At 38.2% G+C, this 24,428-nt stretch overlaps 1 protein-coding gene across 1 annotated transcript; it reads right to left on the reverse strand.

The window, feature by feature from the left end:
• Positions 1–14,669: 14,669 nt before the first annotated feature.
• LOC108366265 (uncharacterized) lies at positions 14,670–15,285 on the reverse strand. Its single transcript, XM_017620603.1, has 3 exons — positions 15,120–15,285; positions 14,916–15,065; positions 14,670–14,855 (listed from the first exon to the last, which is right to left on the reverse strand). The coding sequence occupies exons 1-3, from the start codon at positions 15,153–15,155 to the stop codon at positions 14,694–14,696; spliced, it is 348 nt and encodes a 115-aa protein (XP_017476092.1). The 5' UTR covers positions 15,156–15,285; the 3' UTR covers positions 14,670–14,693.
• Positions 15,286–24,428: the final 9,143 nt, after the last annotated feature.

Consider the following 24,428-nt stretch of genomic DNA (forward strand, 5'->3'; position numbering starts at 1 on the left):
TCAATTGACTTTATTTCGCACCAGGGTGGGAAATAAAGTCAATTGACCATATTTCCGTTGATCTTATTACCTGTCACCTATTTTTTTGTATCATGGTGTCTATATAGGTGAGCGCAATTATCAGTGTCCGTTTTGTAGTTCAGTCGTATGTCGGTCGTGTCGGTGTGTTGTGGAGCATTTCTAAGATAAAGCGCTTGTTATAGTGTTGCTCTTGTTGGAGAATCGTTGCTCTGTCGAAGGGNACACACTTTTGAAACACAAATTATATGCTTTTTTACTGCAGACAAGTTGTAGCCCCAAACAAAACACGGCAGAAATCTTCCAATCAGGGCTGCCAACTATCCTTAGTTAAGAGGTGCCATATTGAGGATAAAAAAGGGCCAAAATGTGCCAAATAGAAAAATAAAAGTGCCAAAAAAGGTGAAATTTTTTTTAATTATTCACATTTAGCAATAAAATAAAGCTACATTTNGCCCTCGATGTTTAAAATATATAAAAATTTTATTTCAATGTATACAAAAAATAAATCTGCCTGCGTTACAGCACGGCGGGAGACGAGGAAGGGGGGCCGGGGGCCGCGGCGTAGCGTGACGTGGTGTGCGCGCCGGTCGCGCGGGTTACGCGGGCCGCCGCGAAGCTAAACAAATTTAATGTTTGAAAGAGAAATAATGTCAATGGATTTTATTTCGTTTTTAAAAAGGTAATAATGTCAATTGACTTTATTTCGCACCAGGGTGGGAAATAAAGTCAATTGACCATATTTCCGTTGATCTTATTACCTGTCACCTATTTTTTTGTATCATGGTGTCTATATAGGTGAGCGCAATTATCAGTGTCCGTTTTGTAGTTCAGTCGTATGTCGGTCGTGTCGGTGTGTTGTGGAGCATTTCTAAGATAAAGCGCTTGTTATAGTGTTGCTCTTGTTGGAGAATCGTTGCTCTGTCGAAGGGCGGAGAGTGACCGCTGGTAGCACAGTGGGCCATGAGGGCTGTTTTTTGGAAATTTACATTCTGACTTTGTTTAAAGTCAGATTTATNGACGAGGAAGGGGGGCCGGGGGCCGCGGCGTAGCGTGACGTGGTGTGCGCGCCGGTCGCGCGGGTTACGCGGGCCGCCGCGAAGCTAAACAAATTTAATGTTTGAAAGAGAAATAATGTCAATGGATTTTATTTCGTTTTTAAAAAGGTAATAATGTCAATTGACTTTATTTCGCACCAGGGTGGGAAATAAAGTCAATTGACCATATTTCCGTTGATCTTATTACCTGTCACCTATTTTTTTGTATCATGGTGTCTATATAGGTGAGCGCAATTATCAGTGTCCGTTTTGTAGTTCAGTCGTATGTCGGTCGTGTCGGTGTGTTGTGGAGCATTTCTAAGATAAAGCGCTTGTTATAGTGTTGCTCTTGTTGGAGAATCGTTGCTCTGTCGAAGGGCGGAGAGTGACCGCTGGTAGCACAGTGGGCCATGAGGGCTGTTTTTTGGAAATTTACATTCTGACTTTGTTTAAAGTCAGATTTATGTCTTGTTTTTAATTTAGATTTTGTTGTGCCTACATATACGCTGTTACAAGACTCGTTGATTCTGCAGTTGCAGGGGGATTTATAAATTACGTTGCTTTTTTCAGTTTAGGGTATTTTTGATTTGGTTCTATGAAATATGTTTTTTAATGTGTTTATTGGCTTGTGGGCTATTTTTATTCTTTCTTTATTGTAGCAGTCTGATTTTGCTAAGCGCTCTGATAAATAGGGGACATAAGTTACTGATTTAAAAGTTATAGGCTTTTCTGGTATTCGTTGATGGTTTGCTAATTTAGATCTTCTTACTAATGTTTTTATTATGTGCTCCGGAAAATCATTGTTTTTTAATAACATTTTTATTTCATTCTCCATCTCTTTAAGGTACGTTTCATCTGATATTTGTAGCATTCGTCGTATACAGCTCATTACTGTATTCATTATCATCGTCTTGGGGTGTTTAGAATAGAAGTTGATAATTCGTCCTGACGATGTTGGCTTTTTGTACCACTTTAACTTTAATTGGTTTCCTCTTTTGATTATAATGGAGTCAAGATAAGCTCCGTATTACGTCAAGTGCAAGTTGTATTGGTATGCCCGGAAAAAGTGAGACCACGTCAAAAGAAACTAGTTTTTCATCTTCACACATATAAGTATTGTTTATCCTTTCCTTGAGATCCAATGTATTCTTTATATTGTATGCCGAGTTCATCGTTACGTTTTTTAATATTTCTACAATGTATTTACATGGATTGTAAGACGGTGATCCAATCGATATACATATCGGTCTTAGTGGTGCTCTTTATGTATTTTTGGGAGTCCATAAAGCGTATGTAGGCACAACAAAATCTAAATTAAAAACAAGACTATCACAACATAAATCTGACTTTAAACAATGTCAGAATGTAAATTTCCAAAAAAAAAACAGTCCATGTGGCCCACTGTGCTACCAGCGGTCACTCTCCGAACTTCGACGGAGCAACGATTCTCCAACAAGAGCAACACTTTATCTTAGAAAGGCTCCACATAATAAACACACCGACAAACATACGACTGAACTACAAAACGGACACTGATAATTGCGCTCACCTATATAGACCCTTACCAAGAATGATAGAATACAAGATTGCGCCGATCGCACCAGAATTCGTGAGAGTAATTTTGGCGTGACGTCATTGTAGAGTTGACAACTGAGAGCGGCGAGAATGAGGGCGACTAGTGATGTGCTGAATTGTCCCCAATACTCGGTACCCAATACTTAAAAAAGATGTCGGTACCCTATACTTCCTTTTCGGTATCCGATACCGATTATTTACATTAAGCCCTCGCCATTATATGCATTTCAGGTTTAGAAAAAACTTTCATTACTAATTTATATGATATCGGCTAAAACACTTGAACTTATCGCCACAGAAAAATATTATTTTATCAGTTTTAACCTTAGTCGATCCAAGGTTCAAGAAAAATACTTTGACGGATGAAGAAGCCTTTCAGGGGAGAGATTCTGTAGCCAGTTAGCGACAAGTTTCGGATCGATATCGCACTTGTTGACTTACAAATATTTGATATCAAACGTCGACAAAACCGATACCGATTCGAAAATTGTCGTTAACTGGTTACAGAATCTGTCCCAGGCCTACAAAAATGATATCGTCCGATTCAGCTGGAACAAAAATGCTTCAAACAAGTAAGGGTTTCTCTGTATTATGGCATCGAACATATATACATCTTTCATTTCTTTGAATCAGTAAAAAAGCTCTATTGGCTCTTACATTCGGGTTTTGTTAGGCGTTTTTTCCATATTTTTGGCCTATGTGCGCTTTTATTCGAAACCTAAATGTTTCGGTACCGAGTATCGAGAGTATTGGGTACTTAAAAGTATTGACTCAGCACATCACTACTGCTGTCTTCTCTACTATGACGTCACCAAAACAGCTGATTCTGTCAAAATCACTGAGAGCCGAGTAGCGGTATCGTCATCGGCGCCACCTCTGTATTCTCTCCACCGTGGACACTTACTGGCAAACAAGAAAATNTCCAATGTATTCTTTATATTGTATGCCGAGTTCATCGTTACGTTTTTTAATATTTCTACAATGTATTTACATGGATTGTAAGACGGTGATCCAATCGATATACATATCGGTCTTAGTGGTGCTCTTTATGTATTTTTGGGAGTCCATAAAGCGTATGTAGGCACAACAAAATCTAAATTAAAAACAAGACTATCACAACATAAATCTGACTTTAAACAATGTCAGAATGTAAATTTCCAAAAAAAAAACAGTCCATGTGGCCCACTGTGCTACCAGCGGTCACTCTCCGAACTTCGACGGAGCAACGATTCTCCAACAAGAGCAACACTTTATCTTAGAAAGGCTCCACATAATAAACACACCGACAAACATACGACTGAACTACAAAACGGACACTGATAATTGCGCTCACCTATATAGACCCTTACCAAGAATGATAGAATACAAGATTGCGCCGATCGCACCAGAATTCGTGAGAGTAATTTTGGCGTGACGTCATTGTAGAGTTGACAACTGAGAGCGGCGAGAATGAGGGCGACTAGTGATGTGCTGAATTGTCCCCAATACTCGGTACCCAATACTTAAAAAAGATGTCGGTACCCTATACTTCCTTTTCGGTATCCGATACCGATTATTTACATTAAGCCCTCGCCATTATATGCATTTCAGGTTTAGAAAAAACTTTCATTACTAATTTATATGATATCGGCTAAAACACTTGAACTTATCGCCACAGAAAAATATTATTTTATCAGTTTTAACCTTAGTCGATCCAAGGTTCAAGAAAAATACTTTGACGGATGAAGAAGCCTTTCAGGGGAGAGATTCTGTAGCCAGTTAGCGACAAGTTTCGGATCGATATCGCACTTGTTGACTTACAAATATTTGATATCAAACGTCGACAAAACCGATACCGATTCGAAAATTGTCGTTAACTGGTTACAGAATCTGTCCCAGGCCTACAAAAATGATATCGTCCGATTCAGCTGGAACAAAAATGCTTCAAACAAGTAAGGGTTTCTCTGTATTATGGCATCGAACCGACATATATACATCTTTCATTTGAATCAGTAAAAAAGCTCTATTGGCTCTTACATTCGGGTTTTGTTAGGCGTTTTTTCCATATTTTTGGCCCATGTGCGCTTTTATTCGAAACCTAAATGTTTCGGTACCGAGTATCGAGAGTATTGGGTACTTAAAAGTATTGACTCAGCACATCACTACTGCTGTCTTCTCTACTATGACGTCACCAAAACAGCTGATTCTGTCAAAATCACTGAGAGCCGAGTAGCGGTATCGTCATCGGCGCCACCTCTGTATTCTCTCCACCGTGGACACTTACTGGCAAACAAGAAAATAGTACAAAACTCCACGTCACACGGAGCAGACGTGTAATCAATGTATGTATTTATTGTTTAATTATTGTAATGTAAATTGTTATATTATATGTTTATATGAATTTTACGTTTTTGTTGTCAATAGTTTCCCTGAAGACGGTTACGGGCGGTGTAACCGAAATATATTGGAAAAAATTAAAATCCAGTGTTTTAATTTAAAAAAATTTCTAAAACCATTTGACCTCAAACCGGCATAACTAACAAATTAAATATATAAAGAGGATAGATAAAATAGTCTTTTTTGCCGAAAAAAACAAAAAAAAACTAAGCACTTTGCTACTTGTAGCAGTTATGCTGTATACTTGAACGAAATATAATCCTTGATGAAAAAATGTATTTGTGGATTGTTGTTCAAGGACATATGTATGTATGTTTATGTGTATGTAGATATGGGAAAATTTGCGTTAACAAAGAACAATTGTGGCTTTGCGTTGGCGTTGAGTTTCAATGCAGCCGAGCACATAGCCAAAATTTGGCAACGCTAGCGCCAACAGAAAGCAGAAAGATCGTGTGCGTCGGTCGTCAGCTATTGCAAATAAATAAAATTATGTGAAATATTTTTGCCTTTTAATCAAATGAGGGTAAGAAATATAATTTTTCATGCAATTATTGATATGAAATATTAATTTATCTGTCGTTAATATGTTAATTTAGTGGCCAAAGCATTATCTGCGAAGCTTCATTGTAGAAAGCATACANACGACTGAACTACAAAACGGACACTGATAATTGCGCTCACCTATATAGACCCTTACCAAGAATGATAGAATACAAGATTGCGCCGATCGCACNTTAATCAAATGAGGGTAAGAAATATAATTTTTCATGCAATTATTGATATGAAATATTAATTTATCTGTCGTTAATATGTTAATTTAGTGGCCAAAGCATTATCTGCGAAGCTTCATTGTAGAAAGCATACATACGCAACGCCAAAGTTGTAGGTATGTGGACCGGCCTCTATTCTTTGTTTACACAAATTTTCCCATATCTAAATATACATATACAAACATGTGTAGGGACTAGCCCTTACACTGGCGCGGTAATACACTCAGGTGGCAACACTGAGCGAGATGAAGAAACGTCAATTTTAAATTTTAACCGATGCACGTCAGCTAACTTCACGCGAAAGATAGATACACAATTTGATAAGACATTTTTTGGTTGCAACACAGTTGTATTGAGAGAATTGTATTTGATTAAATTTTACAATAAAGAATATAGAATTGAGTTCTATAATTGGTGACCCCGCAAGAAACACAAAATGAGCGACGATGGTAATGACCGATTCGAAGACGCGGCTACTCCAGTTCATGTGGCACGGCTCGCCCTTAAGCCGCCACCGTTTTGGAAGCCAAATCCCCGGCTGTGGTTCGCGCAGGTTGAGGCGCAGTTTGTACGTGCAGGAATCTCCACTGACGAGACCAAGTACTACACTGTAGTGGCAGAAATTGATTCGGCGGTGTTGGCACATGCTAGCGACATAATTACGTCACCGCCGGCTTCAGGGAAGTACGAGCTCCTGAAAGAGCGGTTGATTACGGAGTTTGGGGAGTCAAAAGAGAAACGCTTGAAACGATTATTTGAAGGGTGCAGATTGGGAGACAAAAAAGCCACAACTTTGCTGCGAGAAATGAAAGACTTGGCTGATCAACACATTGACAAGGAAGTTTTGAAATCGCTTTGGTTACAACGTTTACCAACTAATATCCAGCAAATTTTAGCAACGTTCGATGGCAGCATCGAAGAATTGGCTTTGAAAGCTGACACTATAATGGAAATTTCTGCAACAAATGTTGATGTTAATGTGGTCAAGGTACCGGATGACGGCATGCAAGCTGCTATCTCCGACTTGACGAACAGGCTAGATCGCCTCACACGCAATAATCAACGCAACTTCGTCCGCAGCGACCGGAGCTACACGAATAACGTGTCTCATTCGCAATGACCTGTTAGTTCTCGGCAGAGCGCATCTACGCCGAAACAGGACACTCTTTGTTGGTATCACCGTACGTTTGGCGACAGCATCATTAAGATTTTTAATCGACACCGGCGCCGAAGTGTCTGTAATGCCCAAGCACAGTGGCGACGATACGCAGATTACTACTACGAAGTTAGTAGCTGCTAACAATACTTTTATCAACACCTATGGTAAGAAACGCATCACTTTAGATTTAGGTTTACAGCAAACATTCTCTTGGGTTTTTATTATTGCTGACGTAGCATATCCGATATTGGGTGCCGATTTTTTACAATATTACAATATATTGGTAGACGTAAAAAGCAAGGCCATCACACACCGTACAACGAATTCGCAGACCATCTGTCAGATAATGAAACTAACACGCAGCATTATCTCATTAAGAGAGACCGATGCATTTCAACGCATTTTAGCACGTTTTCCTGACCTCACCAGCGATGCGGCTCAGCCCAAGAAAACCCAAACGGCAGTACAACACTATATAGAGACAAGAGGTGCACCCGTCGTGCAGAAAGTACGTCGTCTTTCCCCAGAAAAATTGGAAATCGCAAAAAGGGAGTTTGAGTACCTGTTAGATCGTGGAATTTGTCAGCGCTCGAAAAGTCAATGGGCCAGCCCGTTGCACATGGTGAGAAAGTCGAATGGTTCTTGGCGCCCATGTGGCGATTATCGACGTCTGAACGCTGTTACAATCCCAGATAGCTACCCTGTGCGCCATATTCAGGACTTTGGTAGTGATTTACACGGTAAAACGATATTTTCCGTGATTGATTGCAGAAAGGCTTATCACCAGATTCCGGTGCATCCGACAGACGTGCCGAAGACGGCTATACTCACCCCATTTGGGCTGTTTGAATTTAAATTCATGACGTTTGGCCTGAGAAACGCCGCTCAGACATTCCAACGCTTCATAGACGAAGCAGTCAGAGGACTGTCATTTGTATTCCCGTATTTGGATGATGTATTGGTGGCATCTTCTTCGCCCGAGGAACATGCGCAACACCTGGAGGTACTGTTCAAACGCTATCGTGAGAATGGCTTGATCATAAATGCGGAGAAGTGTCAGCTAGGTAAAGCAGAGGTGGAATTCCTAGGCCATCTCGTGTCGTCAAGCGGTGTCAAACCTCTTCCTCACAAAGTAAAAGCTATTCTGGATTTTAAAAAACCGAAAGAAATCCACGAGCTTAGAAGTTTTTTAGGCGCGGTAAATTTTTATCGGCGATTTTTGCCGCATGCGGCTGCCACTGAGGCACCTCTTCATAAATTGATGGGGCCGTGTAAGAAGCGTGACAAGACCGTGATAAGCTGGACAACGGAAGCAGAAAACGCGTTTGAAAACTTAAAAAAACAATTGGCCGAAGCAACACTACTTGCTTTTCCGTTGCGAGGCGCCACCATTGCTGTAATGGCAGACGCATCGGATATCGCGGTAGGGGCTGTGCTCCAGCAACGAGTCGGTGACGAATGGTTACCTTTGGGGTTCTACTCGCAGAAATTTACTCCGGCCGAACAACGATACAGCGCTTACGATCGCGAGTTACTCGCCATTTATAAAGCAGTCCGACACTTTCGCTACTTTTTAGAGGGAACGAATTTTATAATTTTCACCGATCATAAACCGCTTATACACGCTTTTGACCAAAAATGGGAAAAGCTGTCACCACGACAAACGCGACAGTTAAATTTCATAAGTCAGTTTTCGTCGGACATCAGGCACATTAAAGGGACTGATAACATCGTAGCCGATATGCTCTCAAGGATAGAAACGTTCGCTATTCCATCACCAATCGACCTGCAGCATCTACGCGACGAACAAAATAAAAGCGGCGAGTTACAAGAGCTGCTAAAAGGCGAGTCTACTGCCTTGCACCTGGTACGTTGTCGTCATCCAGATACGGACATTGATATAATTTGTGATGATTCAACTGGCACATACCGCCCCTATATTCCCGAGAGCCTGCGACAGGTGGTGTTCAATGCCAATCACGGGTTAGCACACCCGGGGGCACGCGCAACCATCAAGTTAGTTTCCAAGAGTTTTGTGTGGAAGAAGATGAGCAGTGATTTACGGGCACGGGTGCGTAGCTGCTTAGCATGCCAGCGTTGCAAGGTTGCACGACATACAAAAGGGGAACTGCAAACATTTACGGTCCCTGCCAAGCGATTCGAACACATTAATGTGGATATTGTTGGACCTTTTACGCCTTCTAGGGGGTATACGTATTGCCTAACGTGTGTAGACAGATTCTCTAGATGGATAGAGGTTATCCCGTTGGAGAACATGACAGCTGAAACTGTCGCCAGAGAGTTACTCAATGGCTGGATAAGCCGTTTTGGTACACCGAGGTACATCACCACGGATCAGGGCCGGCAGTTTGAAAGCGCCTTGTTCCAACAGCTAGCGAAACTGCTGGGAGTGAAGCACGTACATACTACCAGCTACCATCCACAAGCAAATGGCCTGGTGGAAAGATGGCATCGGGTTCTGAAGGCCGCGCTCAGGTGCCATTCGGCCGACGCCAACTGGGTGGACGCATTACCGATTGTTCTACTGGGTTTGCGAACGGCTGTGAAGGAGGAGTTGGGCGCATCTGTCGCGGAAATGCTTTATGGCCAGACGATCCGACTTCCCAGTGAGTTTTTGGATACCACAGAGAATACGGCCGTGGATGAGCAGAGTTTTTTGAGGGAACTACGACAACATTTCGAGAACATGAACCCGGTGCAAACTTCACAGCACGGAAGGCCTGCAGTTTACGTGCCCAAGGACTTGCGTTTTTGTAGTCACGTATTTCTACGGGACGACACCATCCATAAACCGTTGAAGGCTCCTTATGACGGACCATATCTTGTGGTACACAGGCATCCGAGGACGTACACTATACTCATCGGATCGAAGCAAGTTACAGTATCTATTGATCGTCTCAAACCGGCGTATTTTCCTAAAGATGAGTTGGCAGCTATAAATAGATCTGGAACATGGAAAGAACTATCTTTTCTTGGCGCTTCTTCTGGAAAGGGGGTGGTGTAGGGACTAGCCCTTACACTGGCGCGGTAATACACTCAGGTGGCAACACTGAGCGAGATGAGGAAACGTCAATTTTAAATTTTAACCGATGCACGTCAGCTAACTTCACGCGAAAGATAGATACACAATTTGATTAGATATTTTTTGGTTGCAACACAGTTGTATTGAGAGAATTGTATTTGATTAAATTTTGCAATAAAGAATATGGAATTGAGTTCTATACATATATATGTACGTATGTCCTTGAACAACAATCCACAAACATGATGCAATGATACAAGGTGGTATCAGTTGTGACAGCTCGATTTGACACTGCCTTAGCTCAGTAGATTGAGAAAAAAAACGGGAAGAAATTAATCCCCATATGGGGGAAAAGTATAAAATTTCACATTTTCTCCTAAACAAAATTTGCTTTTTTATAGTATATTCGTAATGAAATGAAATAAAATAAGATAAAATACCTTTTTAAGAAAACAAAATGCGTATACTGAGAAAAACTTAAAAACATTCAACTATATTATTAGGCAAAGAATTGTTAAAGAAGTAACACTGTATCACCTAAGGCAGTCAATATGGCGGAATTAAAGCGAGAAGTTGCCAACCGATAACACCTTGTATTATTGCATCATGATCCACAAATACATTTTTTCACCAAGGATTATATTTTGTTCAGGTATACAGCATATCTGCTACAAGTAGCAAACTGTTTTGGGGGTGTTAGAAAGTGCTTAGTTGTTTTTGTTTCTGCGACGCAAACGATTATAATTACCAGGGAACGGATTTTTAGGACCTAAAAACCTATAAAAAAGGCAAAATAAAGTAACGAAATAGGCTGGAAAAGGCAAAATAAAATAGCGAAAAAGGCAGGAAAAGGCACTAGGTATTGCAAAAAAGGCAAAACAAAATAGCGAAAAAGGCAGGAAAAGGCAAAAAAAAATGTATTGCAAAAAAAGTCAAATAAGGCACTAAAAAGACAGAAAATACGAAGAACAATCAANAAAAAAAAAAATTGTAAATGCTATAATCACTTTTTTAAAGGTAGAAAAGAAAGAATCGTGGACATTCTTAATCGAATATACTCTATCTCTTTAGCAGAAAAAAAGGCAATTTCCATAAAATCCGTTCCCTGATAATTACTATCTATCCTCTTTATTTATTTTTCTCTGTAAAGACAAAATACATACATACGTACATATTCTGAGCGCTCAGAATATATGAGTCCGAAAGGAGTCCTAGGTACGTAAGAAATATGAGTTTAAAAAACAAAAAATTATTTAATCCTATATGCATTTTTTAGGATTCATATATGATCCAAGTTATGAGCCAGCACCTTGTGCCAATATAAAAACAATAAAGATTTGAAATTTATATCTAAACTTGTTTATACAGAAATTGAAAATAATTAGAAAACAAAAACTAAACAGAATTTAGCTGCAGCTGCTACTATTGAATGCATGTTGAAATGTGTATATGTACGTAAATATGTATGTATGTTATTTGAAAGGAATTTTTGCTGCATGCCTTTGCAAATATAGTGCGTTCAATTAGACTCAAAGAACAACCTAAAATAAAAGTCCGAATGTAGTAATTTATGGGGCCGATAAGAGCCTCAAAAAGAGTCTGAAATGATTCATATATGAGGCCAAAAACTGTTTTAAAAGAGTTCAATATGACTCATGAGGCTCATTTGATGTATGAATTTAAGCTCATATAAGTCGACCTTCGGAGGAAGGGAAACACCCTCATATCGGACTCTTAAATGAGCTCATTATGTACACAACTTTAAAAAATATTGTACTAAATAATCTATGCTCACGTTTATAAATAAATTTAATTTTTTTTTTGCGTTCTCTGGTTGCACCACGCTCGCTGCGAGTCCGCGCGGCACGCAGCATGAAAGCAAAAGCACCCGTGGCAGGAGCGAGAAAAATTAATAGCTAGCATCTCCGTGTTTTTTTTTTTCTTTTAACACATTTTTTTTAAACAAACCATCTTGCAGAGACCTTATTCAATTTGCAAAAGTCAGTAAAAAAGCATTTGCTTGTGAATAAATTCAAAATTTGTATGGCTCACTTTTTTCCAAAAATTTTTTTTTTTTGTTTTGAAAAATTATAAAAATTAAATTGAGCGAAAACAAAAAGCAAGCCAAATAAAAGTAAAAGAATCAACATTGAAAATAAGGGAGCACGAATTTCGATGTGAAGCAAAACTCTCTGGGAAGACAATTACAGTAATTATTGTACCATGAATTATCATAATTATTTTAATTGAGCTTTCACATTTATGTTCTTTTTACTGAAATAAAACTCATCAGAGAACTTTAAATTTCATATAATAAAAGGATTGGCCCAATGTAGGCTTGCTTTGCTTGCTTCGCTTTGAAAATTGTCAAACAGTTTTTGAACTCTACTAAAATGTATGAAAGTTGGCCAAATGGTAGCTTGACTTCACTTGCTTGAAGCGCTTCAAAGTTTCAAATAGCCGAAATCTCTATTTGACAACGCTTTGCAGGCTTTTGACAATGAGATATGTTTTCGAGATAAATGAATTCAAGCAAATTGCTAAAGGCTTTTTTTAAATAAAATGTTGTTTAACTAAAAATGCTGCAAGGATGTACATATATACATATGTACTTGTAAATAAATGTCTTAATTTAAAAAAGTGTTGCCGAAAATGTAAGTAATTCAACGTTAAATAAAAGTGATTATTCTCTTTCCATATTTGTATTAAACGTATGTATATGCTATAGAAGCCGTGCAATAAGCAATAATTACTACTCATCAATAGTTTCGTGAAAAAGCGCCTTTATAAGTTAAGAGTTTTTTATATGTAAATGAGCTGGTATAATTATTTCATTATTATCTTTTCCTTGAAATCAAAAAAAAATTAATTCATATTAATTTCAAAATAATTCTGAAAAGATTAGAAGCTAAGACGATGTTCCTATTATTTTTTTTTTAATTAATTTTATTATTAATTCATGTTGTTCATGAAGGAAATTTGTAATGTTAATGGAACAGACTTTGATTTCGCAACCACACAGCTGATTGCTTTGACAGCGTTCCAAGCTACATTTGCCCAAACAAGCTTTTCAAGTAAATTTAAGCAAAATGAAGTCAGTAAGGCCAGCAAAGCAAGCCTACATTGGGCCAGCACCTTCACTTTTATTCCTCGATAGCAGTAATATCTATTCAGATTTTCCAAAACCAAGTATTATCCTAAAATCAACAGCTGTTTATAGTGCTATTTAAGTTTATTTATAGTGGCATAAATTTTTGAATTACATAGGGTTATACTTGATTATATCTGTCATACACATATGAATGACGTGGCCTACACGAAAAGGCACGTGTCATTTATATTTAAATGACGTTAACCGCAACGTAAACATGCATTTGATTGTCAGAAAACCAAAGAGTAAATATCTAAGAATTTCTTTCTGAACGTTTTGAAGCATTACCTAAAATGGCTTGGCACGCAATGTGTTAAATAATGTATTATAGAGTAAGGATTGATATTCAATGTAAACCATTAACAAATCTGATCGAGAAGTAATAAATATTTCCATTTGTTTAAAAAAAAAAAAAAAATTAAAAAATTCAAAAATGTATACAAAATAATGATTGTTTGAAAAATTGAAACAATCAGACTAAAGCGTGTCTGTTTAACTACACTGGATCACAAATTTTAGTTAAGTTTTTGTTCTCCAGACGCCACTATCCAATTTCTGTGTAGAATTGCGCGGTGATTCCGAAAATCGGGTTAATTTGTTTTTCTATGGATACGTTTTCGAAATATTTGCAATTTATCGTTATTCAGCTTAAAGCAAAAATTGGTTCCTTTTAATCACGTATATCTTACGAACCAATTTAAAAGTCTCAATATAAAATATGGCAAATGAAAGCTAATGAAATTCTCCATATATACATCACTTTCCGATAGGACTGATAGTTTCTGAGAAATAATTAATCATTCCATTTTTCCATTTCACATTTTCATTTGACCAGTCATTATTTCTTATTTATTCACCGATTTTCTTCATCAGTAACTTGATTTTTTTTGCAACAGAACAGGCTTTAGTACAAATGCAAAAATTTGGCACAGAACCTGTTCTTATTTTAATTTTTCTGCCGGTAAAGTTTGATTTTTTTCGTTTTTTCATTAAAAAATAAAAAACTGGAATGATTAATTAATTTGTCAGAAACTATCAGTCCTATCGGAAAGTGATGTATACATGGTTTGTGGAGAATTTCATTAGCTTTCATCTCCCGTATTTTATATTAAGATTGTTAAATTGGTTTGTAAGATATACGTGATTAAAAGGAACAAATTTTTGCTTTAAGCTGAATACCGGGAGATTGAAAATATCTTGAAAACGTATCCATAGAAAAAAAATTAACTCGATTTTCGGAATCACCGAGCAATTCTACATAGGAATTGGATAGTGGCATCCATAGAACATTTTTGCTGTAAACCAGTGCTATTATCGTGAAAAAAATCAGCAAGATACTTGCTATGAATCAGTGGATAATAAATAATTTCTGAATTCATAAAAAAAAGTTAATAATAATAACTGTTGCAAAAATTCGAATTTTGAAAAATTACTCAAATTATATTGTTTTTATGGTTGTAAACCGAATAAAGTGATTTGTGCGAAAAAATCTGGACTATCCAAATTTGGGTGGCCCACTTGAGAGATTTTCACTCTTATGAAATTAGTTTTCGTTTAATATTACTTACACGTCCTGAAGCTCTCTACTTATAGTCTGCTTTATATTCGCTACAAATTCATCGTCGGTGTCTGATAATGCTAATTTTTTATTTACTATTTTCGATGTGATAGGCGATAACATACTACTGTGAGGAATTTCTTCACCTTTAAGCGTGTCCAAAGTTATCTGTAATAAAGCACGTTGTCATCAGATAGTGCATTATATACATAGCATATCCTTTCTTACGGCCAATATATTTATAGTGTCCACAATGACTTTTGATGAGGAAACTAGAATATCCACATCCTCTGGCCACGATACCGTCTCGGCAAAAAATTTTAAAAGCTCGTAAAAAGTCCAAGGAAACTCATCATTTATTGTGGGAATGTCTACGTCCTGTAACAAGCTATACTAAGCCTAAACTAATATTTAAAATGGAAAGTAAAATACCTTTGAACTAATTTCTGATCCATAGCGCATTATCATTTCTTTGACCTGATCAATTATTGAAGCCACATCTGGTAAGCCAAATACACTTTTTAAACACTTGTCCACAGTGATATCGTACGATAGTATAATCGGAACATCTATGCGGGAAATATTTAGAAAAAATATTTATTTATTTATTTTGATGCATTTGTCATATAGCCTGTAAGCGTCCTGTTTGTTGATAATAATAATAAATAAATAAATACATTTTTTGGTTAATGGCTTTCATACATAGACATTTTTATTTTTATCTTTTCAGTAATTAACAAAACTGCCCAAGAGAAATTCATATAAGGTGGTGTTACTCGATCACCCGATTTGGTATGCAAACTTCAAAATTTTATATTTCGCCGAAGTGAGGCAGTGAGAGAAGAATGGCTGAAATTTGACATTTGTGTACCTTAAGCAAAAAGAAAATACATGCAATTTTTTGTTTTTGTATTAGCGCTACCACCTTATATGAATTCGCCTTGAAACTACCCAGCCACCAGAGAAACTTCCGTTTTTCGTACAGTATTCGTATCCGGAAAAGAACAAAACACGATTGCGATTTACCTTAATTTTTCGTATCCGAAAAACGTCCGAAAATCATTATCTTATTTGAAAACAATAATTTTGAGCTACCCAGCCAGCGAAATGTCCGGAAGCGTATCAGAAAATGGAGAAAATTTTTTATAAAGATCTGACATTTCATCAGTTTTCTGATTCCATTTTCGGTCGTTTTTCGGTTTCCCACTAAAGTGTGCATCCGAAACGTGTGTTAGAAAAGTGCCGAAAATTGTTGTGAACTGGATAATTTTTCGACTGTTTTCTTAAATTTTTCTGACTCAGTATTTCGATTTAATTCTGAACTTCACATATTATTTTTCTTAGTTACTGAAAACCGAACAAAAACAAATGAATCGGTCATTTCAAAAACCTCATAAGTCACACAATTACAATTGTACAGGAATCAATTAAAATTGGGTTTAAACGGATTTTCCGTCATCCCTTGTCAAATTTGGTTTGGAGACAAACTGGTTTCAGCGTTGTGCCACCTTCAGTGTAATTTTCGACGAAAACGTGGAACGATTCTCTGTCATCCCTTGTCAAATTTGGTTTGGAGACAAACCGGTTTCGGCGTTGTGCCATCTTCAGTGAAAATGACAGTGACGATGGGACAACGCCGAAACCGGTTTATCTCCAAACCGAAATTGACAAGGGATGACTGAAAATCGTTCCACAAATCGTCATACTCCTACAACCAAACAGTTTTTTTTAGCTGAATATAGTACTTGAGTTTCAAGAGATTAAAATCTAGAGCAATGTTTATAGTTCATTAATATTGGGCGCGTTCATAAGACGTAGCTGTTTAGCTCATCTGCTACGAAACTGCTGGCAACTGTTGAACCCAACAATTACGTCTTAGAAACGGTTTGACGAATATGCTGCCAAATGAACAGCTGATAAATGTAAAAAAATGAAAGTGCAATAAATAAAGATAGTTGCGCCGATAGTATTTAGAATTCAACACTGAGCTGCCGCCGTGTAGAAAAAATCCTTCAATGTTATAATGAATTAAATAGTTAAAATTATATAGCAAACATCTTAAAAAACATATATTTAGAAACGTAGTGTTATTATAAAATGTTTTAGTTACTTTATCACATCAGTAATATAAAACAGAATAAATTTGTTTGCAACTGCCACCTAACAAGCGGCGTTAAATTTAATATAAGCGGCGTAAGTCTTTTCGATCAGCTATTTAGGATAAGCTCAACACGTTGAGTTCAAGTAGCGTAAAAATTTTCCGCTGGAAAAAATGGCGGGAAGTTATCAACTGTTGAGCTGAGCGGAACTACTCAACTGAGCGTTTCTAAGACAAACAGCCATCGGTTAGGCAACAGCTATGGCTTATGAACGCGCCCATTAACAATGGAAAAAAACTTAGAAACTGTCCTAGACTTATGTTGTTTTAGCAAGAATCAGGGTAAGTGGTAAATAAATTTAAACTAAATAATCACATTAATCATATCTTTATGGATATTACTATTGAGCTTTACTTATTAACATTGTCCATGTTTACATTTTTCATGTTTTAATACTTTTAAGGTACGAAATCCTATTCTCCATCATTATCATCTGGATTATATTTAACATTTACGGTTGGCCAGCCAAATTTGTTCTGATAAAATGGCATATGTTCTTCGATAATTCTATCTTGAATTATTACATATCATTTAATTTTTTACTATTAATCGGCACTATTAAATCGTAATCTTTAGCTGAAGTGGACAGCTGGAAGTGACACAGAAGTTGTGAGTTTATTATTATGAATCAATCTTTAATGAATCCATCAATAAATTCCTGGGCTATGATAGTACCTTTTTGTATGAATCAAAATGAAATCGCATATGCAGCAGCGATCAATAAAATAGTAGCAAAATTCAAAATCATGTTATTACAAATTATGTTTATTTATTTTTTACAATTCTCATTTAAAATATAGTTCGATCTATAATAGAAATCACATAAATAAAAGTTTCAAGGTTTGCACAAAGTTCGCAAAAATTAATCAAACTTCAAAAAATTTTCATCAAAATTTCAAACTTTTTATTCAGAATTTCTAGACCATTTTTGAGTATCCAGTTGTAGCCCATTCAATTTTAGAATAGAGTGCGAGTTCTAGAAATTTTCGTTGATTTTTTAGAATTTTTTTGTCGAGGGTGTTCAGCATTTTCTTCCATATAACGTGTGTAAGAACAAAATCTATTAATAAAAAATTCTAAAAAAATCAAGGGCAATAAAATTGAATGAATAAAAAGTTTGAAATTTTGATGAAAATTTTTTGAAATTTGATTAATTTTTGTGAACATTATGCAAACCTTTAAGCTTTTATTTATGTGGTTTCTGTTATAGATCAAACTACATTTTAAATGAAATTAAAAAAAAATAAATAAATAAGCATAAGTTGCAAACATCATTTTGAATTTTGCTACTATTTTATCGGTCGCTGCTGTATGTATCAGGGTTGTTGCATTCGAAATAATCAATGCGGAGCTTTTGCGAATGCGAATGTTATGCAAGTGCACCGATAAAATGTATATAAGGCAAACAAAATGACAAACTGTGTCAATTTTTGTAACAAAACTGGTCAAATGTCATATATGTATATCAACTTTGATGAAAATTTCTTTAAACATATTATAGCCCGGGAGCTAGCGACAGTTTTTAGTGACTTATTTTATCGTCAATAAAATTATGCTAAGATTTTCAGTTTATTCACCTAAATCGCGAAAACCAACCATTTACACCCAGTTAGCGGGACAACGCCTCCCTAGTGTTAACATTGTGCAATAAAAAATTTAAAAATAACCTTATTTTATCGTCGTTGGCCTTTTGTGTGGTTATCTATTGACACTGGACGAAGTTAAAAAATGATCACTTACACTTATTTACCGGGACAATGTACCGCTTACAGGCGCGCAAAAATGTCAAAATTTTTGATATAATCAACCTATCGCATCGCACTTTATCATAAACATAGAAGAACGCATTATACATGTAAAAATAATGTGCTTACATCGTGTCCGCGGGACAAACCTATTGTAAGCGATCGGCATAGTCTGAAATTCAAATCTAGAGGACAAAACTACAAATTTGCTCAAAGACGCCTTGACACAATTTGACACCACTTTGTTTCTATGTATATGTTTTTAAGGTCGCTGATTACGAATCTGAAATTTGATTTCAAAAATTTAAAATGGCGAATGAAATTTGTCGAAAAGAAAAATGAAAAACATGAACTTTTAAAACTGGGTATTTTGGGGGTTACGAGTCTCGAATCTAAGTTTTGAATTTTGAAATGGCAATTGATTTGGACAGTCTTTTAAAAGAAAGTGAGTTAGGAGATGGTAATGCCAGGTAATTAGTTATGTATAGTTGAAGTAGAAAACACTTTATTGTGAATGAAATTTTATTTTTATAATTTTTCACACACTAAAAAGCAGAAAACAAAACATGTTTCGAATACTCGAATTGGTAAAAAATTTTATCAATAATGAAGATTGGGCAGAAGGATTGAAAGTGTTAGTAAAGTTCGTCGTTATCTTCTGTGGAAGCTCCGAATACAAGTAAAGGTAGTACTTCTTAGGGCTGTTATGTTAAGTTAACGACTTATCCCATTACATTTTACTATTTGGTTATTAAATTTACTTACGAATAAACCATTTCCAACCTTACAACTTTAGACATATATCTATATACATACATATACCAATAATAATGTTTTCAGAAATAATATAAAAGAAAGTCTCAAAATGCGACTTACCAACGTCCACCAAAAGGAGTAGCTCAAATAAAACGTTAATTGACTCAATGAAGGAGTGTAATGGGGTATAGTCGTTGCGCTGGGTATGCAGTTACAGTTGCAATGCTATACTGAATCCCGACTCTTGCGTCCTCTAACCTGGGTTTGGGACCCGCCACGTAAAAACCACTTCCAGGGAAGAAGCAAGGCAAAGCCTCGGACGAGACCCCCCCTTATGATGACGACCACGGCAAACGTTTAAAGGACTACGATTTGAGGGCATGCACCTGGAATGTCCGGACCCCCCTTAATGGGGAAGGTGCCTCTGCCCGGCTGGTTGATGTCCTCGTGAGCACAAAAACTGACATCACCATCCAAGAAATGCGTTGGACGGGGCAAGGCAAGGTCTGGGGCCTTGCGACGTCTACTACAGCTGTCATGTAAAGGAACGCAAATTCGGAGTTGTATTTGTGGTGGGAGAGAGACTTCGTCGCCGAGTACTGTCGTTCACCCCGGTGGACGAGCGTCTAGCCACAATCCGCATCAAAGCGAAACTCTTCAACATCTCCATNTGGTGGGAGAGAGACTCCGTCGCCGAGTACTGTCGTTCACCCCGGTGGACGAGCGTCTAGCCACAATCCGCATCAAAGCGAAACTCTTCAACATCTCCATCCATCCAAGGATCTCTTCTATGGGCGCTTGGAGCGCAGGTACAAGCGCTGTCCCGTCATGATATCAAAATCGTGCTTGGCGACTTCAATGCCAGGGTGGGCAAGNTTCTATGAGCGCTTGGAGCGCACGTACGAGCGCTGCCCCCGTCATGATATCAAAATCGTGCTTGGCGACTTCAATGCCAGGGTGGGCAAGGAAGGGATCTTTGGAACCACCGTCGGAAAATTCAGCCTAAACGACGAAACGTCCGACAACGGATTGAGACTGATCGACTTCGCCGGGGCCCGAAACACGGTAGTATGCTCAAGCATGGTACTAGGTTCAAGCATAAAAGTATTCATCAAGCTACGTGGCTGTCTCCGGATCGAAAAACGAGAAACCAAATCGATCATGTTGTGATAGACGGAAGGCACGCTTCCAGTGTTTTAGACGTACGCACACTCCGAGGCCCAAACATCGACTCGGACCACTATCTTGTTGCAGCCAAGATACGCACCCGCCTCTGTGCAGCAAAAAATGTGCGCCCAAATATGCAAGGAAAGCTTAACGTCGAAAAGCTGCAATCACAACAGACATTAAGTACCGCCGCCGAATAAGTAGTCGGATTTCTGCGAGCCCGAAAGAACAACTGGTACGATGAGGGGTGTCAGGAAGCTGCAGAGAAAAAAGATGCCGCCTACAGGGCCACGCTGCGATCGGGCGCAACGCGCGCTCTGTGGGACCACTATAGGGATCTGAAGAGGGAAGCGAGACGTATTTGCCGCAATAAGAAGAGAGAGGCCGAAATACGTGAGTGCGAAGAGCTTGAAATCCTGGGCGACAGGAAGAATGCCCGAAAATTTTACCAAAGAGTTAGGCGACTTACGGAAGGTTTCAAGATAAAGGATTACACCTGTACGAACAACAATGGCGACCTAGTAACCGATGTTCAGAGCGTACTTAAATTATGGAGGGAACACTTTTCCGCCCTACTGAATGGTAGCAGCACGGAAAGTTGTGGAGAAGAAGAACCCGATCCCCCAGTCGATGATGACGGAGTAGATGTTCCTCCGCCTCACCATGACGAGGTACGAATAGCAATAACGCGGCTGAAAAACAACAAAGCTGGTGGAGCTGACAGCCTGCCAGCTGAGCTATTAAAGTACGGCGGCGAGGAGTTGATAAGGTGCATGCATCAACTTTTGGTCAGAATATGGCAAGATGGACGCATGCCCGACGACTGGAATTTAAGTGTGCTCTGCCCAATCCACAAGAAAGGTGACCCCGCCATTCGCGCCAACTACCGCGGGATCAGCCTTCTAAGCATAGGTTACAAGGTCTTATCGAGCGTATTGTGTGAAAGACTGAAGCCCACCGTCAATGAACTGATTGGGCCTTATCAGTGTGGCTTTAGACCTGGCAAATCCACCATATATACCAGGTATTCACAATACGCGAAATCTTGGAAAAGACCCGCGAGAAAAGAATCGGCACTCACCACCTATTTGTCGACTTTAAAGCCGCTCTTGACAGCACTAAAAGGAGTTGCCTATACGCCGGTATGTCTGAATTTGGTACTCCTTCAAAACTCATACGGCTGTGTAACCACCAGCTCCGTCAGAATTGGGAAAGACCTCTCCGAGCCGTTCGCCACCAAAGGGGGTTTCAGACAGGGCGACTCCCTTTCATGTGACTTCTTTAATCTGATGTTGGGAAAGATAATAAGAGCTACAGAACTGAACCGCACAGGAACAATTTACTACAAGAGCGTGCAATTGCTGGCTTATGCCGATGACATCGACATCATCGGTAACAAAAACCGCGAAGTCTGTTCTGCCTTTTCCAAGTTGGATAGGGAAGCAAAGCGCATGGGTCTGGTGGTAAACGAGGACAAGACGAAGTATCTCCTGTCATCAAACAAACAGTCAGCACATTCGCGCCTTGGCACCCACGTCACTGTTGACAGTTACAATTTCGAGAAAGTAGAGAATTTCGTTTACTTGGGAACCAGCATTAACACCGATACTAATGTCAGCATGGAAATCCAACGCAGAATCACTCTTGCCAACAAGTGCTACTTTGGACTGAGTAGGCAATTCAGGAGTAAAGTCCTCTCTCGTCCTACGAAAACCACGCTCTATAAGTCACTCATCATGCCCATGCTGGTATGGCGCAGAAGCATGGACAATGATAACATCCGATGAGGCGGCTCTTGGAGCGTTCGAGAGAAAGATTTTGCGAAGATTTACGGGCCTTTACGCGTTGGCGACGGCGAGTACCACAGACGATGGAACGATGAGCTGTATGAGCTTTACAACGACATGGACATAATGCAGCGAATTTAAATAGTGGAGAAGGACTTGGCGTTTCCAATTTGCGTCAGTTGGCACAGAAGAGCAACGACTGGCGTGCTTTGCTGAACTCGGACAAAATTGCTTAGGCGGTTACAGTGCCCAATAAGAAGAAGAAGACTCAATGAAGTTTCTGTCTGAACTTAGTATTACTTTATCAGACTCACGATTACAAAAAAAAAATTATTTAACCATCTTGCGCGTTTCGCTTCGAAAGTTTTTCCGTGCAAAGTCCGTTATTCGCTTTTCACAAAATTTTACGATTGTGTGAAATATTAGTGGAATTCGCGCTTCTGTGTATTCGGTGTATCTTGCGTATGTGTAAGTGAATGAAGTGTGTGCGTTCATGGGGTATGCATGCTGTATGAGTGAAAAAGTGTGAACAATTCATGAGCGGCCATGAATTTCCATAAATAAAGTCAAATTCTGGCGAACTGTAAGCGAACATACTTATTGTTGTTTTGAGTACATTTCTCTATAAATTTGACTACTATACATACGGGGGGACAAAAATCGGGACATTTCCAAAGTATCGAATCCGAATATAAGACTTTGTTTTTAGAATATTTGCCTTTTTGGCTTTTCTACCTTTAAAAAGTGATTATAGCATTTACATTTTTTATACCCGAGCACACTTGTGCACAAGGGTTTATTAACTTTGGTCGCATAATGGTTGTTTGTAACAGCCAAAAAGAATCGAGATAAATATGGACAAATGTACACATAAATGATCAGAATGAAAAGAAAAGTCGATTAAGCCATGTCTGTCTGTCCGTCCGTTCGTCTGTCCGTGTACACGATAACTCGAGCAAAAATTTAGATATCTCAAGTAAATTTGGTATGTATATATATCCAAAAATATTTATCCAAGATAGGTTGGTATTGAAAATGGGCGAAATCGGACTGTAAACACACCCACTTCCCAAATAACGGTAATTTCGAAAAATACAAAAACTGCGACATTTCAGTAAATATAAGATGCAAATTGTTGAAAATTATTATGCGGAGTAGAATTGTGGTAAAAAATAATATTGTTATGAAATTTTTGGAAAATGGGCGTGACCCCGCCCACTTGTGATGAAATGCTGTATCTCAGTAGCCGCTTCACCAATCCTTACCAAACTCGGTACGAGGCTTGAGTAGGGTCTAGCTAAGAAATCTGTTGAAAATCTTTGAAATCGGACAATAACCACGCCCACCTGCCATATAACGGAAATTTACAGAAACACGAAAACTACTGGAGCTAGTTCACTTAAAGTCGATGATTTCAATAACCACTTGGCAGAAAATTAGAATAATATAATTATAATTATTTGGGCCAAATTCTTATTTGTTATGTTTGCTGGGTTGGAGCTGCTTCGGCCGATAGAGTTAAAAAGCGAAAAACTTAAATTTTCCTTTTACCCTCCTACGCGTTTCAACGCTCTCGCGTCTTCATCAGGGAGTCTTTATTCGAAAAATGAAAACAAATAAACAATAAACATGATTAGCAAGTAAAATTCGCTGATGCAAAAACAATAAACATAGTTAACGACAATTACTTTACACTAATTCTGACTTTGAACTCACATTTACATAAATATTATTGTCAAAAATTGTTTAACAAACGATAAACGTTAGCACCATTTTAAGTATCTTTTCAACAATATTACCAAATTCGAATCCTATATTCTTATTTATATTTGTTATTGATTACAGCTGCATACACGTTGTTGGTGTTATCTACGTCCTCTTTAAAGTTGATCGCATTCTCAAGTCTTTGTTGCATACGTAGGCTTTCTAATGTCATTCTCCTTTTTACCCCTCTTTCGATGTCCAAAATTCTCGTATTGCCGAAGTCCGCAAAGTGCTCGTGCTTCGTCAAATGTTGTGCCAGTGCTGTTGTCATCTTTTTGTTTCTCTCATCCGCTTTATGTTCGCTTATTCTTGTACCCAATGATCTTTTTGTTGTGCCTAAGTAGCATTTGTTACAGCTTTCAG

This window comes from Rhagoletis zephyria, unplaced genomic scaffold (genome assembly GCF_001687245.7).
Source record: "Rhagoletis zephyria isolate East Lansing unplaced genomic scaffold, Rhagoletis_zephyria_1.1 Rzeph_scaffold_02207, whole genome shotgun sequence".
Taxonomy (NCBI): Eukaryota; Metazoa; Arthropoda; class Insecta; order Diptera; family Tephritidae; genus Rhagoletis; species Rhagoletis zephyria.

What these genes read in the sequence shown, in the direction of transcription:
- LOC108366265 (XM_017620603.1), bottom strand. Translation starts at nt 15,155, where the DNA reads ATGATAATGCGCTATGGATCAGAAATTAGTTCAAAG. An exon ending in GATCAGAAATTAGTTCAAAG is followed by an intron (nt 15,066 to 15,119) that starts GTATTTTACTTT and finishes AGCTTGTTACAG; the next exon opens with GACGTAGACATTCCCACAAT. An exon ending in ACACTATAAATATATTGGCC is followed by an intron (nt 14,856 to 14,915) that starts GTAAGAAAGGAT and finishes GCTTTATTACAG; the next exon opens with ATAACTTTGGACACGCTTAA.